At 46.9% G+C, this 15915-nt stretch overlaps 6 protein-coding genes across 9 annotated transcripts; 1 reads left to right on the top strand and 5 right to left on the bottom strand.

Annotated features, from left to right (window-relative positions):
* Positions 1–35: 35 nt before the first annotated feature.
* LOC9650903 (ADP,ATP carrier protein 1, mitochondrial) lies at positions 36–773 on the bottom strand. The gene is made up of 2 exons (XM_002992101.1): positions 390–773; positions 36–335 (listed from the first exon to the last, which is right to left on the bottom strand). The coding sequence occupies exons 1-2, from the start codon at positions 771–773 to the stop codon at positions 36–38; spliced, it is 684 nt and encodes a 227-aa protein (XP_002992147.1).
* Positions 774–947: 174 nt separating this feature from the next.
* LOC9650904 lies at positions 948–2582 on the bottom strand. 2 transcript variants are annotated; one of them, XM_002992102.2, is made up of 6 exons: positions 2447–2582; positions 2172–2376; positions 1980–2053; positions 1769–1880; positions 1400–1714; positions 948–1347 (listed from the first exon to the last, which is right to left on the bottom strand). In XM_002992102.2, exons 2-6 carry the CDS (start codon positions 2370–2372, stop codon positions 1078–1080), a joined length of 972 nt encoding a protein of 323 aa, XP_002992148.1. In that variant the 5' UTR covers positions 2373–2376; positions 2447–2582; the 3' UTR covers positions 948–1077. The 2 variants fall into 2 exon arrangements, with proteins under 2 accessions (XP_002992148.1, XP_024521606.1); XM_024665838.1 differs by having other exon boundaries at positions 2172–2406.
* A 116-nt stretch (positions 2583–2698) lies between these two features.
* On the bottom strand, positions 2699–4231 carry LOC112343034. Of its 2 annotated transcripts, XM_024665837.1 has the most exons (7): positions 4044–4231; positions 3919–3990; positions 3758–3856; positions 3501–3693; positions 3054–3457; positions 2863–2990; positions 2699–2802 (listed from the first exon to the last, which is right to left on the bottom strand). In XM_024665837.1, exons 1-7 carry the CDS (start codon positions 4089–4091, stop codon positions 2754–2756), a joined length of 993 nt encoding a protein of 330 aa, XP_024521605.1. In that variant the 5' UTR covers positions 4092–4231; the 3' UTR covers positions 2699–2753. The 2 variants fall into 2 exon arrangements, with proteins under 2 accessions (XP_024521605.1, XP_024521604.1); XM_024665836.1 differs by having other exon boundaries at positions 2699–2990.
* A 441-nt stretch (positions 4232–4672) lies between these two features.
* Positions 4673–6984, top strand: LOC9650905 (cytochrome P450 90D2). Of its 2 annotated transcripts, none has more exons than XM_002992064.2 (9): positions 4673–4981; positions 5059–5383; positions 5443–5592; positions 5647–5895; positions 5957–6043; positions 6088–6166; positions 6222–6331; positions 6382–6500; positions 6557–6984. In XM_002992064.2, exons 1-9 carry the CDS (start codon positions 4761–4763, stop codon positions 6642–6644), a joined length of 1428 nt encoding a protein of 475 aa, XP_002992110.1. In that variant the 5' UTR covers positions 4673–4760; the 3' UTR covers positions 6645–6984. The 2 variants fall into 2 exon arrangements, with proteins under 2 accessions (XP_002992110.1, XP_024521603.1); XM_024665835.1 differs by having other exon boundaries at positions 4709–4981; positions 5033–5383.
* An 863-nt stretch (positions 6985–7847) lies between these two features.
* LOC9650680 (metal transporter Nramp4) lies at positions 7848–10181 on the bottom strand. Its single transcript, XM_002992103.2, is given in 6 exon segments — positions 7848–8137; positions 8212–8420; positions 8472–9124; positions 9312–9448; positions 9544–9784; positions 9787–10181. Coding segments are annotated over 6 exon segments (1584 nt in total). The 5' UTR covers positions 10076–10181; the 3' UTR covers positions 7848–8082.
* A 30-nt stretch (positions 10182–10211) lies between these two features.
* LOC112343041 (pentatricopeptide repeat-containing protein At2g35030, mitochondrial-like) lies at positions 10212–13018 on the bottom strand. Its single transcript, XM_024665852.1, has 2 exons — positions 12884–13018; positions 10212–12455 (listed from the first exon to the last, which is right to left on the bottom strand). Exons 1-2 carry the CDS (start codon positions 13016–13018, stop codon positions 10212–10214), a joined length of 2379 nt encoding a protein of 792 aa, XP_024521620.1.
* Positions 13019–15915: the final 2897 nt, after the last annotated feature.

Consider the following 15915-nt stretch of genomic DNA (forward strand, 5'->3'; position numbering starts at 1 on the left):
AACAAAACAAGATCTGCATCCAGCTTGTTAGCTTGTCAGCCACCCCCACCAAAGCCATAACTCTTTCCCAGGAAGATCATTTGCAATTGGTCATAGCCAGACAACACTCCAGCTCCAGCCACGGCTCTCAAGATGTTAGCACCTGCACCCTTAAACAAGGACTTGACTCCTTCCTTGGCCATAATTCCCCTCAGTGCGTGCATTGAGCTCTTGTACTTGGCACCCTCGCCAGACCTCATCATTATAGGCCGCCTCACCGTGTCAATCGGGTACGAGGCAAGGCCAGCAGCAATGGTGATGCTCCAGCCCAAGAAGAAACTCGCAGCAAAGTTGCCCTGTTGCACAAAGAAGAAAGCACGATTGATTGCTGGAGCAAGCTAAAAGGTCACCTTGAGGTCTCCAACCAACAGCACCGGCTTGAGAGAGTCGTACATTCCAAAACAGAGGCCCCGGTACACAACAATACCCACGCACGAAATGTTGAAGCCGAGGTAAAGGCCGGCAATGCCATCGCTGGCCAGGGTCTTCTTGTACACGTCCAGGAGGCCATTGAACTGGCGGCCACCGCCACCACCCTTCTTTGCAGCCTTGGCGTCGTTGGCCAGGCGAGTCCGGGCATAATCCAGCGAGTAGACAAAGAAGAGCGAGGAGGCACCGGCAAGGCCTCCCGACGCCAGGTTTCCAGCAAACCACACCCAGTAGCCGTCCCGGTCGGCCTTAAAGTTGAAGAGCCTCTTGAAGTGGTCCTTGAAGGCGAAGTTTAGCGCCTGCATGTACACCAGACAATGAGCAAATTGATAGGAGACCAAGATATCAGGAAAGAGAATTGAAAAACATGTATCACATAAAATATATAATCACGTATGCAGGATCACGAAGAATATTTATGTTGTCACCTTGATAAACATAATAGAAATTATAACAAAACACAAGTGTTAAAAGTAAACTTGAGTAAAAGAGGCAACAACACTGATCGTTTAAAAGAGATGCGGGGTAAAATTCTTAAAAATAAAGAAAACTATGATTCGATCTACACCGTCCCTTTACACGCATAGACAACGGCTTAGATTTGGAGTTCTAGACGAGAGCAATGCTGCTCTCTCCACCCGGTGGCTTTCTGATGCCACCAACGCAGTCGCGAGGAGCGGGCTTGTCGTCGGCAAAGATGTCACTTCCACTCATCTCTCGGAGCTTGGCAACGCTGACGGGCTTCTCGGCGGACGCGGGAGGGTCGCCTTTGAAGATGTTGTTGCCGCTGAGCTCAGCCATTTTCTGGTCGTGAACTTTCCTAGCCGCAACTTCGGACGTCTCCGAGCCAAACAGGATCTGGCTTCGCCCACCAGCGGGCTGAGAAACAACAAACTTTCAATCGAGAAAAAGATCGAGCAAACCCACTCACATTCGAGACTTTGACAGACGTGCGCACGTTTCGAGGGGCCGCCTCCGCCGGCTTCACTTCCTTCGGCTCTTCCCTTGCTTCCAAATTCCTGTTGAGCGATCTCGGGGGTAGCACGGGCGGAGGGCCGAAGATGTTGCTGCCAACGAGCTCTTTTGCTTTGAAACTGGAGCGCGAGCGCCCCTGCTGGATGTCTGCATACGTCTCGGACGTGCCACTCAGCTCTTTCTGCTTGGCAACTTCGTGAATCGCCGTTAGTTTCTTCGGAGAGGCGCACTCCTCCACAGCAAAGTTGATTTGGCTTACACCGCCAGCCGGCTGCAAAAGTGGGCCAAAGCTAGAAAGAAAAAAAAAGCACTATAAAAGTTTCACCTGGTGCATACGAACGCCCGTTCGCTCTGGAACACCGTTGGCGGAGTCGGTCCCATCAGTCAGAATCCCACTCCCAAACATTTCTTTCCTCTTGGTGTCAGAACCAGGTCGCCTTCTCGAGACAAAAGTTTTTAGCTATGAGGATTCTTGCTTTCCAGTTCTCTTCGCTGTAAAGAAGAGAGAAAGACAAAGAAGAAAAGGCCATACATACCTCTTGAGGAGTGCCTCGGCCTCTTCAGCAGTTATCTGGTCTCCAAACTTTAGTGTGCTCACCCCTCCAGCAGGCTGGAATCTCAGTAAAGAAAAAAGAACATGAGAAGAGCTTCACTCCATTCACTATTCCATTGTAAACACATCTATCTATCTCACGAAATAAATGGAAGCAAAGCGAGAAAAACTCTACCTGATGCATGCGAATCGTTGGACGCCCCACTGGACTCCCATTCTCGGTAGCGGCATTTCTCTCGTAATACGATGGCGATCTTGGAGCGGCAGCTTGATCCTGGGACAAATCCGGGCCCTCGGACCAGCTGAAGAGATCGAAAGTGGTAGCGCCTCCTGGCGGCATTTGCCCTCTCTTGACGGGACTGTTCTCCATCGCCATTCCTCTGGCAAGAGAAGAGAGCAAGAAACGAGAGCTGAGAGAAGGCCTACATTCTTTGAAACAACGCGCATTACCTTGCTCAGATCCAGCAAGAACCAGGAACTCCAATGCCAGATCCCGCGGAAGTCGCTGTTATTCTCGGGTGGCCGGCGCCATCGATCGAGCGAGCGTCGTGGTGCCCTGGCGCAACCCTCGGAAAAATGTGAAGAGGAAGAATTTTATTATTTTCAAAACCCTCCTAGGAATATCCTATTCCACGTCATCAATAGAATATCCATGAACAGCGGAAGGATATTCTACAGCATAGTTAGCGGAATATCCTGGTCAACAGAATATGGCTACTTATAGACAGAATATTCTTAAAGTTGATTGATTTTGTGCCTAGCTGAGGAGAAGCACGCCGCCATGGATCCACGCCACGGCCGAGAAACTAATGAGACCAGCCAAGAGCGTCACGAGAATGCTCAAGCAAGCGTACGCATAGCCACACCTCTTCCATCCCACTGCGCGACGCTCCAGCCAGTAAATCTCCGCTGCGAGCGTCGACACCGTGCTCATGCACCCCAGCATTCCAAATTGGATCCCTCCAGACACTAGCAGCAGCTGGTGATTCGATACCTGTGAGAGACAGAGCTCTCGGCTAGAAACTCGAAACGATCGAGAAACTCTGGAAGAACTTACCACCCCGAGGAGCTCCAGGATGTTGAGGACGAACTCGGCCAAGGAGGCAGTGACGTTGGCACACAGAGTCCCCGTTGGAAGCCAGCAGAGCCTTCCAGCGACGCCCCGGCCATTGAGATTGGAGAGCCACCAGCGGAGCCACACTCCCAGAGGAGCGAGCGTGCAAGCGATCCATAGCTTCTTCCTCCTGTAGTCGTTCTCGCGAAACAGCAGGAAGAAAGCCATCGTCCAGAGGCCAATGCTGAGGAACACAAAGAGGAGGAGCTGCGTCGTGTGCCTCCAGTAGAGCTTCTTCGGCTTCTTCGACTTTGAGGCTTCGGTGGTGGCATCATCCAGCTTGCATGCCAGGAGCAAGTTTGCGGAATCAATGCCGATGAGCAGAGACATCATAGCCAGCTCCATTCCTAGAAATTCTTTGGAGTTAGCTGAAGAACTCAACCGACTTACCCAGGAGAAAGCCCAACAATCCTCTCACCCAGCAGCCGGCGGTGATGATCCTCACCATGCTTTGCGACCACGACGCAAACGTGGTGATGCTTCCCATCAAACCGGTAGAAAGTCCCACCGCTAAGTGCTCGGAGAAGTGTGCTATCTCTTTCTTGAGCACAACTCCCACCCAGCCCATGAAGAAACATCCGAGCTAAAGAAGGAAAACAAAAGCCACCATAAGAACTCGAAAGAGAAAAGGGAAGATCTTTGGGTACCATATTGGCTGGAAGATCGATGAACAAAGCACTGCTTGTATCCGTAACTTGAGCTATGGTCGGGCCAAAGAGCTGCTCCAGTCCATACCTCAAGAGCACCTAGAAGCGCCACTCGCATTCTCAGTTCTTCTGGAGCAACGAAAGAAATCGCCAAAACTTACTCCAAGAATCCCAAATGTTGCCAGGTGGGCGAGCACCGACACCTGATCTAGCAGCACACACACCTCCCGATCCTGTCTAGACAAGCTTTAGCAACCTGCATTGCGATCCCGAGCGCAAGACGCACCTCTGCGAAGGCGTCCGCAGCCGCCATCTTCTCCACATCCTCCTCCATCGCGTGGATGGACTCAAGAGCCCTAAACTAAAAATGGAATCCGATCCAATCCGATCCAAGCAGATCAAGTCGAGCGAGCGAGCGATGCGAGCGAGAGATGGCGTTGGCGTGATGTGATGGAAGTGGCCAATCACGATCAAGTGTGGCTGTAGCGTGTGCGCGACGGTGGGAAGAGAATCAACAGATCGGGCCCGGGAATTCGATCAAAAGAGGAACGTTCAAGGGAAGATCCAGCACAGCTTAGTCGCGATTCCTTTTTCTTTTCCCTTTCCATGTCAAGCAAGCACCGAGCGTGCGATCCCGCGGGCCCCCATTTCAAAAATTCAGAACCCTAAACCCTAGAAAAACGATAAACCCTAAACCCTACCATATCACACCCAAATCGGTTAAGGAATTGTGGTGACACGTTGAGTTTCTAGAAGATCATCCAATTGACTTGCAACAAACAATGAAAGAGCCAAATTTCAGTATGATTTGAGGGTTTGACACTGGACCGGCAGCTGAGGGCCACTTCAACTGTGGGGCAACAAAATAGAAGGTTACAAGAGTTACACGTACCAGAGATCACAACACGTCCAAATAAATGCTTGGGCTCTCTTCCTTGGCGACGCATCACTGAGAAAGAGAGGTAAAAACAGGGTCGCTGAGGAACAAGATCGGAACGACACGATGATTCCTTCCTCCACTGCTTGGGCATGGACGTCTTTGGCAGGAGCTGCTGGAGTTTTCTGGCTTGCGGCGATTGTCTACTGGAGGTCATGGCGATTCCGAAAGCTCCAGAGGCTTCCACCTGGGAGTATGGGATGGCCGCTCATTGGCGAGCTGGTGCCATACGTGACAATTGCTCGCTCCGAGACTCCATTTCGCTTCACAAGAGAACGAGAGAGCAAGTAAGCTCATCGATTCTTAGCACCTTGGAAATTTACTCTTCTCTCTCGCAGTGAATTGATCGATTGCAATGCTACAGGTATGGACCAGTGTTCAAGACGAGCTTGGTGACGGGCAAGACTATCATGATCACTGATGTGGAGGGTGTCAAGTTTGTTCTCCACAACGAGGGTGTTCTCTTCGAGACGGGCTATCCCCAATCGCTCAAGGATGTCCTGGGCGAGCGCGCGATGCTCTTCCATCACGGTGACTTGCAAAAGAGAATGCACGCCATGCTAAAGAGGTTTGTGAGCTCCACGCCCCTCAAGAAGTATCTCACGCGAGAGATGGAACTCCTCACTAAGCAAGGCATGAGTACGTGGAGCAGAGGCCAAAGGATTCTTCTCCAGGACGAGATCCAAAGGGTTACTACCTGAACATTTTCTCTTAAGTTTGATCACAAATCCTTTCGTTTTTATTTCAGATCACCCACGACTTTTTGATGAAGCAATTGTTTGGATTGGAGCCTGGCAAGCTTTCCACAACCATATTGGAAGAGTTTAACACCCTCATGGCGGGGATCATTGGTGTTCCTATGATGATTCCAGGGACTCCATACTTCAAAGCAATGAGGGTACTCTTACATTTTTTTATATTTCAAAACTTTAAATTCTTCTTTCAAAATCAGGCAAGGGAGAAGCTGTCCCAGATTATAATGGATATGGTGGCTGCTCGAAGGGCCAGACCAGACATAGAACACAAAGACATCCTCAACGCATTGATCGAAGAAGTGAAAGAAGAAGATGGTGATGTGGAGAAGATTATAATCGACAATGTTTTGGTCAACATTGCAAATGCAGAGGGTATTCCGGCAATCGTCATTGCTTTGGCTGTGAAAAACTTATCAGAAACTCCCAAAGCACTCGAGCACATCAGAGTAAGAAAATTCCATTTCCAAGCTTCTCTAGATCCTTAACTTTCCAGAATCTCTAATGCAGGAAGAGAACCTTGCAATCAAGAGGGGAAAAGATTCGAATGAAGGCCTTTCTTGGAATGAATACATGTCTTTAGAGTTCACCCAAGCTGTAAGTTTTTTTCTCTTTAAATTTTGTATTGATAAAGAATTCAGGTTTTTAACGAGACACTTCGTCTTGCCAATGGAGCTCAAGGAGTAATGCGGAAAGCCCTCAAAGACGTGGAATATAGAGGTAATTCACAATTTAAGAATCCACTAGTCTAACACTCCATGGAAATTCATTCAAGGTTACATAATCCCCAAGGGCTGGACAGTGCTTCCTTATTTTCTCAACATCCACTTCGATGAAAATATGTTTCCAAATCCAACTAAGTTCCACCCATGGCGCTGGCTAGAGGTAAATATTATGATTTCTCACAAACTACGTTTTATTCTCCTACTTATCAGAAAAACATTCCATCAACTTACGTGCTTCCTTTTGGTGGTGGGTCGAGATTGTGTCCGGGCCAAGAGCTTGCTAAAGTCCAGACTGCAGTGTTTCTTCACCATTTGGTCACCCAGTTCAAGTATAATTTATCTTTTCTGGTTAAACATTTCATTAACAACATAATGTATTGAACAGATGGGATGCAGAGCCAGAAACAGTGATCAACTTTCCGAAGATCAGCACCAGAAACCACACCCCAGTTGTGCTGTACGATCTACACTAATTAGCCAGACCAAATAAACGTATGAGAAACATTCCAAGAGATCACAGTAAGAAGATGTAACTCCTGGATATGGACATGTAGCTCGCTTTACCCTATTGGCGGCCATGATTTTGAGGTGCGCATTGACGAAAAGAGGGTCCTCTACGTGAGGAAACTACCTGGTTTGGACAAATTCCTCCGTAGCATGACCCAGTTCACTAACTTGTTACGCGAATTAAGTCATTGACAAGATTGATCTGTGGGGCAATTTAATTGCACACAGGTTGTTTATGGACTCATGTACCAAGGTTTTGGACCACCAACAACAAGGTGGTGATCAAAGTGAAGAAGATGATTTTTATGTCAAAGACTTGAATGTTCTTGTGTCATGGTTGATGATTGTGAGGACAATTTCCGGAATAATCAGAGGAATGGGACTGCTGTAAGGTTCTTTGAGGACGACTTAAAGGACACTTAGAAAGATCTGTATCTCTCAAGACGTAAGAAGTGCCTTGAGGCCAATTTTTTTTTGGCGTGAGTTATAGGGTAAAATAGTGACGGTCGTCAAGTTTGGAGAGCAAGTGCACGAAAGCACTCTCCCAAGAGAACCCACAACACAAGGCAGAAATACTGCAGGTAATTCAGAGAGACCGAGTGCATGGATCCGGACTGATTTCTTTTCTCATCTCGCAGGAGCTTCGCAATATCAGGGTAGAGCTCCAGAAGGACAACGAGATCAAAAAGCGCTTCCATGATAATCTAATGTGGGTCTTGGGACTTATGTAGCATTGTGAGTGATTGCGACTTTGACGGATTATGTCAGTGACTTTCAGGTTCCGATCTCTACATGTTCTTCTTTTTATATGAAGCATGCATACATCCAATGAAAAAAACATGTGTTCCTCTAATCTTCATCTGCTTATTCTAAGTACAAGAAACGAAAGGGGAACGTCAAGGTCTATGATAAGCTCTGAGGGAAGTATGCCGCAAGCAGGCGCTTTGCACCGGGTGAAACTTAACATTCATTCTTTCTAGTAAGCAGTATGTCTCCCCGAAGAAGTAGCCAAGCTGAAAGAGCTCGGTGACACGTCCGAGACATATGCAAAGCGAAAGAGCTCGTTTTCTAAGTCTTGGTCACGCTTTTGTTACAAAGTGACTCTCTTTCTTCTTTCTTATCGCTTTGAGTGTGGGCTCAGTGAAGTGTCGCAGAAATGCAAGCAAAGGTACTACTGAATTTTGTTTTTTCACTTTCCGTATTCTGTTTTCGAGTGTAAATGCTTTCATGCGCTTTGGCTATAGTGCTTATAAGTACAAGAGACAAAGAGGGAGGGGGTTTCTAGCGTCTCCACTATCATAACGTCCAAGCGAAGAAAAGGTCTGTGCTGCTATAGCGTTTGACAGAGGTGATCTTTGATCTTTAGAGGCGAGCCAGCCGGCCATCCGTTGTCAAAGATATGTTTCAAGCGTCAGTGGCTTCCGAATCTGGGCTGCTGTCTTGAACCTTACGCCGATTCCTGCAGCAAAGCTCGGACAGGGATCACCTCGACAACACTCAAAAGAAAACGAGAGGCAAGGCATCAAACCGTACTTGTGGAATGACGACGACAAGGCGGCCCAGCTCCGACTGTTCATGAAAGGGAGAGCTACCAAGTAGACGATAAAAGCCGCGTAGAGACAGATGAGAATTCCCACGAGCAGCAGGATCAATATGGATCGGATCGCACTGTGGAGCAGAAACACAGCTAATAGATAAAAGTTGATGACGACAACGAGTAGCGCAATCAGACCCGCGGCAGCCTGCACGACCACGCATCATGCGTCAAACAGGAGAAGACGTAAGAATCCAACCTTGAGGAGGCCACCGATTCTAAACGACCCCATGATCCGCTCGTTGTCAACGAAAGTTAGCAGCGGGATGAGAGCAAACGGAAGCTGGATGGACTGGAGAACGTTGAGCCACTCGTTGAGCTGGTCGAGCTCGTTGTCGGAGCTGTCGAATGCTAGAGCGACGATGATTGTCGGAACGATGGCCACGCTGCGAGTTACCATGACTCGGATCCACTTCCGGATACGCAGGTTGAGGAAGCCGGCCATGACGAACTGTCCGGTGTAGGTGCTGGTCATGGTGCTGCTCTGCCCGGCCGCGAGGAGGCCCGCGGCCCAGATATACTTGATGGGGAAGTTGGAGCCGCCGTAGGCATGCTGGAGGTACTCACCAGCGTTGGCGAGGCCGATGTGTTGAGCGCCGGGCTTGCCGTAGAAGCTCTTGGCGAAGACGGACATGATGAAGACGTTGATGAGGAAGGAGATGACGATGGCGATGGTGGACTCGATGGAGTAGTAGCGGAGAGCGTCGCGGACGTGGACCTTGTTGCTCGTGTCGATGGCCCGGGACTGGACGAGGGCCGAGTGGAGGAAGATGTTGTGGGGCATGATGACGCAGCCGACGATCCCGACGGCCTTGTCGATCGCGTTTGCTGGGACTCTGGGGATCACCAGTCCTGATCGCCATCCAGGGAAAGAGATGAGAAGCGAAGCTTGCCACCTAGAAGAACTAGAACTCTAGCGAAGAACTACTTGAAGAACTCTAAAGAAGAACTCGAGAGAACTCTAGCGAAGAACTCCAGAGAAGCACACGTAGAACTCGAGGAACTCTAGCGAATTCCAAGAAGAAGAAGTAGTACGTACCGGAGATGATGGCATTGGAGCTGGGCTGGGCTTCTCCAAAAACTCCCGCGAAGGACAGTCCCATGATCAAGATGAGGACAGCAAACAGGGCCTCGAGCTTGCGCACGCCAAAATTCTCGAGGAAGAGGAACAAGAAGCTGCGCAGGAAAATCTGTGAAGCCTCGAGAGATCGATCCAGCAAAGAGGACAAGGAAGAAAGAAGGAAAATCTCTTCTTTTTTCTTCTTTCTTACCCGTAGATCCCAGTCATGAGCACTCCAGCCCAGAGGTGGATGTATCCCCGGGACAAGATCTTAAACGCGATAGCGCTGCCAATCACTTCCTGGATATCGGCCCCGATGATCGCGACCTCGGTCATGATCCATAGTACGATCTTGGTGCTGGACGGGTACTCTTCCCGGCAGAGCTCGGCGAGATGGGATCCAGTGGCGACGCCGAGGCGTGCGGCCAGGAGCTGGATCAAGAGGCCCATGGCGTGGCGAGGAGGAGGAGCCAGAGGAGGTAGTAGCCCGCCTGGGCGCCCACCTGGAGATCGCTCTCGATGTTTCCCGGGTCCAGGTACGCAATGCTCATCAGGAATCCCGGCCCCATGAAGATCCACAGCTTGCGCCACGAGAAATTGGGCTGCTCGCCATCGCCCTGGCCGCCAGGATCGACATCACCGACGCGCACGAGCTCCGATTTCTCGTACGCGCGCTCCTCTGCTGCTGGAGCGTCGTTGCGCGCCCGGAATTGCGATAGCAAAGGAGCGCTCTCGTCTCCCATTGCGCGAGCAGTAAAACCCTATCTTTTCCTCCACTCTGTTTTACATTCCAAGAATATTCCTATTTATAAAAACTTTATCCGTAGCTCAGAGGAATCGAGCCTGTGACCAAACTATTCTAAGGAATATCTGATATTTTCAAAATTTACGTGCGAAGACTTTTGTCTCGCATTGAATGTCCATTGATCGGCAATTGACACGGCTCCCAGTGGAAGAAATCCATATGATCAAGTTCTCCTCCACGATTGGTGAAGTTATTTGAACTGGAGCTTGGGCAATGGTGGTGAGAAGTTCTTGAGCCTCAAAGCCCAATCCTCCACGATGCAGCAAATCCACAATGCAGTAGTAGTGCTGGATCGTGGGCGCCGCGAAGAAATCGCCACTGATCGACAAGAAGCAAACTCTCGCGCGCTTAGATTCGCCCCTCCGGCTGCACGAGATCAGGCAAGAGGTGAAGCAGCTCTCGTCTGGATCCATTCCTTCCACCGCCATCGCTCCAAACAGATCGCCCAGCGCTACTCGCGATTCTCTGGCTGTGGCGTGTGCTCCAAGCACCGCGCTCCATGCTATGGCGTCTCTCTCGGGCATTCGATCGAAGAGTTTGCTAGCAGTATGCAACTCCCCATTCCGGGCATTTGCTAAGAGAATCGCTGTCCACGAAACTCCATCTCTGATTGGCATTGAATCAAAAAACGATTGGGCGCTGGCAACATCACCCATCGCTCCCCATCCGCCAAGAAGCGTATTCCACGCAAAAATATCGCTCTCAGGCATCGCATCAAAGAGATTCTTGGCTTGATCTAAATGCCCGTTCCGGGCATATCCTGCTAGCATCGCATTCCACGTGTACGGGTGCCTTTCCGGCATGCTATCAAACAGCGCCACCGCGGCATCCAGGATGTTGTTGGCGACGTAGGCTGCCAGCAAGGCCGTCCACGTCACCTGGTCACGCTCTGCCATGTCAGCGAACACTCTCCCAGCATCATCAAGATGCCCAGCCCGGGCATATGTAGTAAGCATTACATTCCAGGTGACTAGATCACGCTCGAGCATCTTCTCAAAGATTCTTTTACACTCGTCTATAAGACCTAGTTGCGAGTAGCCATTCAGTATGGTGTTCCAGCTGACGAGATCGAGCTGCTCTTGCTGCCCACGAATTTCTTCCAGGATTTGCTCGAATCGATCCAAATCTCCAGCATCAGCGCACGCAGCTGCCATGGCCGTGCACGAGGCGAGATCGTGCCGCGGCATTGCCAAGAACATCGATCGCGCTTCCTGGAATTGGCGCCTATGGATTTGGGCGGAGATTACTACCGTCCAGGAGACCACATCTCGCAGAGGCATCGCATAGAACAGACACAGGACCTGGTAGAGATGCCCGTGCTGCGCGAACAGCGAGAGCATCGAATTCCAAGCGATGAGATTGTGATGGGGCATCTGATCGAAGAATCGCTTGCCCTGCTCGACATCGCCGATCCGGATGTGCATTGCCAGCATCGAGTTCCAAGACGCCAGATCACGCTCTGGCATCGCTTCAAACAAATGAGTAGCTTCTTCCAGATGCCCGAGATCGGCATATGCGGACAATATCGAGTTCCAAGAGATCAAATTCCGCTCCGGAATGTAATAGACGAAGAGGACCCTCGCCTTTTCCAGATTCCGGGTTTGGATGTACGCTGCCAGTATCGCATTGTAGGAGACGATATTCCGGCCAGGCATAATGGTCAGGAGATCTTCCGCATCGGAAAGATGGCCGAATTGGCCATATGCGGTCAGGATTGTGTTGTACGAGATCACATCTCTTTCCGCCATGGAATTGAACAGCAAGTGAGCTTTCGCTATTTGGCCATTCTGGGTATATGCAGCAAGCATGGCATTCCATGACACGAGATTCCACCCTGGAATCTTATCAAACATCCTGGCCGCTACATCCAGGTTGCCATTCTGTGCGTATGCGTTTAGGATTGACGTCCACGATACGACATTCCGTTCTGGAAGAGAATCAAAGATCTTTCTCGCCTTCTCAAGATCCCCGCTTCTGGCATAAGCAACAAGCACAGTGTTCCAGGAGATCAAATCTCGCAGCGGCATTTCAGCGAATACCATTTCTGCTCGGTGGAGATTACCGCTCGCTGCATACGCAGCAATCATCTCTGTGCAGGAGAAGCAATTCCATTCTGGCATCGCGCGAAAGACTTCCTCCGCGCGGCCCAGATCGCCGTTCCGGCCATACGCAGAGAGGAGGAGCGTCCAAGAGAAGAAGTTCCTGTGGCGGATGGAATCGAAGATCTCGCGCGCGCGCTGTAAGCTCCCGAATTTTCCATACATCTCGATGAGACGATTGGACAGAAACGTGTCGCAATCCCTGCCAGAGAATAGCACCTGCGATGCCACATCGATTTCTTTTGCCCTCGAGTAGCAATGGCAGCTCTTGATGAGCTGCAGACACTCTTCTCTGCCCATACAAAGATGAGCTCCACATTTCTTTTTGTGACTTTAGTTACCAAAAGTTTCCCAATAGAAAATATCAATGGGAAGATCACAATCACTTTCTGTTTTTTAGATAATAATAATAATATTAGAAATATTGTTAGGTTTTTCTACTACTACTATATATATTTTATTTCAATAAATATAATTTAGAGTAATTATTTTATATATATATATATATATATATATATATATATATATATATACATTTATGAAATTATAATAGTGTTCAAAATTATGTTCATTGTAAGTGACTAATTTTTCCATTTTACTTTAGTCACTTAACCACACCTTTGACCATTTGGAAAAGTCTCACTCACAATTTCCATAAGTTCTATTCCAGACTTGGGTATGCTAGCTTTGAGAATGGCATCCCCACCACTCAACCTTTGCACTTGACCAAAATGCTCTATGTATCTGATCCCATGACCAACACCCCAAGGTACCACCGACATATTAGCCCGTTACATTAAGGCCATGCCTCTTTACTTTGGTCACACCAGTGGTCTAACACCATTTGCATCACAGTTCTGTCTCTTAAAGACTGGGCCATCCATCCATGAGTGATCATCTCAGATCCACTCTTTAGCATCTTTAGGATGTCTGTAGGCATGGGGAATAGCCTTCCTCAATATCCCTTTTCCAATCCTCAACAAGACCCTTTCTGTCTATGGCCGTGTTGGCTAACACTGCCATTGAATCAAGGCCCATATGCCCAACTAGTAAGTCCCATAGTCCTCTGGGATTTCCTCCTCCCATGACCATATCCTTGGTATCTACACCAGAGGATTGCTCCCCTTCTTTTTCACAATCTAGGACTTTAGGACAACATTTCGAAACACTGTGGCCTTACGCAAGCCTCGTGGGTACTCTCCCCACCTTCCGCCTTTGGGTGCTCTAGCCATGGGCTTAGAGCGAGGTTCCGTTGAGCCATGCCAGGTATCCAAGTAAGTAGTGCCACCCATACTTGGACTGGGAGCATCGACCATTTGATCTCTCGGGGGAACTATAGCCGGCTCTTGAACATTTCACCAAGCTACCCTGCTTGTTGGTTTGTATTCACTCTAGTTTTGGACTTCCCAATGGTTATCCCATCACCCAACACTTGGGTATGGGCTTTTTGGGCCAAACTGGTTTTTCCTGGCCAAACTGGCTCCACTAAAGTCCTCCCCTTTACTATACTTTTGGAGCTCACCAAACCCCCCAGGGTCTGGGAGACGAACGCTTTGGGCTTTTATGCTCTTAGACTCGAACTCGGACTCAAACTCAGACTCGGACTCAGATTCAGACTCAGACTTGGGTTGGGTTGGGTCTCGGCCTCGGTCTCGGTCTTAGTCCCAATCCCGGTCCCGGTCTTGGTCTCGGTCTCGACTTTGGACTCCATCTCGGGTCCTTCTAGAACTTCATCTTGGATTCCATCTCAGGTCCATCTTAGACTCCATCTTAGGTCTATCTCGAACTCCATCTTGGACTCCATTTCGGTCTATCTTGGACTCCATTTCAGACTCCATTTCAGACTCCATCTTCGTTCCATCTCGGACTCCATCTCGGGTCCATCTCGAACTCCATCTTGGTCCATCTTGGACTCCATCTTGGGTCTATCTTGGACTCTATCTCAGTCCATCTCAGACTCCGTCTTGGGTCCATCTCGGGTCTATCTCGGACTCCATCTCGAGTCCATCTCGAACTCCCTTTTCTAGATACTCTCTTATGGCTCACTTTACGCTTGTTCCTTGAGCACTTCGTTGGGAATTCCAATCCTGCTCTTGACCTTTCAAGTCATAGCTTTTAATCCAAATGTGTTACATTTGTTTTGCTTTTGCTTTGGCCATTACCACATAGCACCTTTTTGGCTCCACTTTGGGACTTAAGGATTTTTATCTCACATTCATAAGCTAAAATTTACTCCAAAGATTCATGTAGTTAAAGTTTGATAATTGTGAACTTTATTACATTTGTTAAAATATTTAAATCCTCAATTATCAAGATTTAATTTTTTTTTACATTTAGATAAAGTATATAAGTGTAACTTAGTATTGCTAAAGATAAAAAAATTAGATCATTAAAGTATTTTACCTTGAATTGTTTTTAAAGTAATATTATGTATGCAACAAATGTTAATGTTGTATTACTTTTTGCAATTATGGTTTTCAATATTGTTAAATCCCTTTCACTCAAATATTATAGTATATTTATGACAACTTCTAAATTAAAAATGCCATATGTTTATAACAAGGATTATATTTATAATGATGATATTGTTATATATTTTTATTACTTATAATATTTAAATATAATATTAAAGATTTAATGAAATTAATTTCAATCTTTTACACATTTTACTAAAAATTTTGCTAGCCAATTAGCAATAAAAATGATAATTAATTCTAATTTTCTAATTTTAACACTTCTTTTTATTTCATTTGTTAAAGTACTACACACTTTTTATGGGCTGATCCTTGCTTGTTAAGCTAATCAAACCTTTGAATGCTATCTGATAAAAAATAATTATATATGACAAGTCTTTTTAGTTACAAAGGAATTAAATACTTTTCCAAATTCTTATTTTGATTTGCTAAAATTATTTTCAAAGTTATATCTTCAACACTTTTTTTCTTCACAAGTTTATTGAATATACATAAATTTAACACTACAATTTAATTTTAAATTATTTCTTTGTTTTTAAAAAGAATATGAAAGTACTTGTCTTCAAAGTACATGTAAAAAGATTATCCATTTATCAGCTTTATATCTTCTTTTGCGATTATGAATTCTTTTAATAAGTGTTATTTCATTGAATAACTTTCGTTTTGATACATTCCCATCATTATCATCAAATATGTAAACTAATTTTTAAAACATTACTAAAATATTTAATAATATTGAGAATATGAATATGTTAAACACTTATTTGATTAGTGAATTAAATAATTATTTTAATGGACTCAAGCAGACTCATAAATGCTTATTAAAAGTTTATATATGGCCATTACTCTTGGGGTAGTTGCCCATTTTGGGTAATAACAGCCTTACTCAGGTTATTAATAAATTATATACATTTTCAAAAAATTTATATATTATTTATTTTTCTAAGCATATTTAATAGCATATTTGATCTATTAAAACTAACCAACTTCTAATATATTAGAACTTAATTATTTATTATTCTCTCATAAAACTTTGCCACTTTGCAGCAAGTTTTCTTGAGAGCAATCTGGCCCTCTCTCGAATTCCCTTCAAAAGAATAAATCCTAGTTCGCCCACCAGGCCTACACGGCACACCACAGTATTGACATCCAACTCGCAAAAGCTTGAAGCTCATCTCGTTCTGCCATCCCCCGTTGCTGTCACC

Source organism: Selaginella moellendorffii, unplaced genomic scaffold (genome assembly GCF_000143415.4).
Source record: "Selaginella moellendorffii unplaced genomic scaffold, v1.0 SELMOscaffold_129, whole genome shotgun sequence".
Classification (NCBI taxonomy): Eukaryota; Viridiplantae; Streptophyta; class Lycopodiopsida; order Selaginellales; family Selaginellaceae; genus Selaginella; species Selaginella moellendorffii.

Excerpts from the sequence above, each read along its gene's own strand:
- LOC9650903 (XM_002992101.1), bottom strand. The coding sequence starts at position 773 with ATGCAGGCGCTAAACTTCGCCTTCAAGGACCACTTCAAGAGGCTCTTC. Across the intron at positions 336-389 it reads TGTTGGTTGGAGACCTCAAG|GGCAACTTTGCTGCGAGTTT; the intron begins GTGACCTTTTAG and ends TTTGTGCAACAG.
- LOC9650904 (XM_002992102.2), bottom strand. The coding sequence starts at position 2,372 with ATGGCGATGGAGAACAGTCCCGTCAAGAGAGGGCAAATGCCGCCAGGA. Across the intron at positions 2,054-2,171 it reads CAACGATTCGCATGCATCAG|CCTGCTGGAGGGGTGAGCAC; the intron begins GTAGAGTTTTTC and ends CTGAGATTCCAG. Across the intron at positions 1,348-1,399 it reads CGTCTGTCAAAGTCTCGAAT|CCCGCTGGTGGGCGAAGCCA; the intron begins GTGAGTGGGTTT and ends GTTGTTTCTCAG.
- LOC112343034 (XM_024665836.1), bottom strand. The coding sequence starts at position 4,091 with ATGGAGGAGGATGTGGAGAAGATGGCGGCTGCGGACGCCTTCGCAGAG. Across the intron at positions 3,857-3,918 it reads CAACATTTGGGATTCTTGGA|GTGCTCTTGAGGTATGGACT; the intron begins GTAAGTTTTGGC and ends TGGCGCTTCTAG. Across the intron at positions 3,458-3,500 it reads ATTGTTGGGCTTTCTCCTGG|GAATGGAGCTGGCTATGATG; the intron begins GTAAGTCGGTTG and ends AAGAATTTCTAG.
- LOC9650905 (XM_002992064.2), top strand. The coding sequence starts at position 4,761 with ATGATTCCTTCCTCCACTGCTTGGGCATGGACGTCTTTGGCAGGAGCT. Across the intron at positions 4,982-5,058 it reads ACAAGAGAACGAGAGAGCAA|GTATGGACCAGTGTTCAAGA; the intron begins GTAAGCTCATCG and ends GCAATGCTACAG. Across the intron at positions 5,384-5,442 it reads TCCAGGACGAGATCCAAAGG|ATCACCCACGACTTTTTGAT; the intron begins GTTACTACCTGA and ends TTTTTATTTCAG.
- LOC112343041 (XM_024665852.1), bottom strand. The coding sequence starts at position 13,018 with ATGTCGGTGGTACCTTGGGGTGTTGGTCATGGGATCAGATACATAGAG. Across the intron at positions 12,456-12,883 it reads GAATAGAACTTATGGAAATT|GTGCTATTCTCTGGCAGGGA; the intron begins GTGAGTGAGACT and ends GTGGCATCGCAG.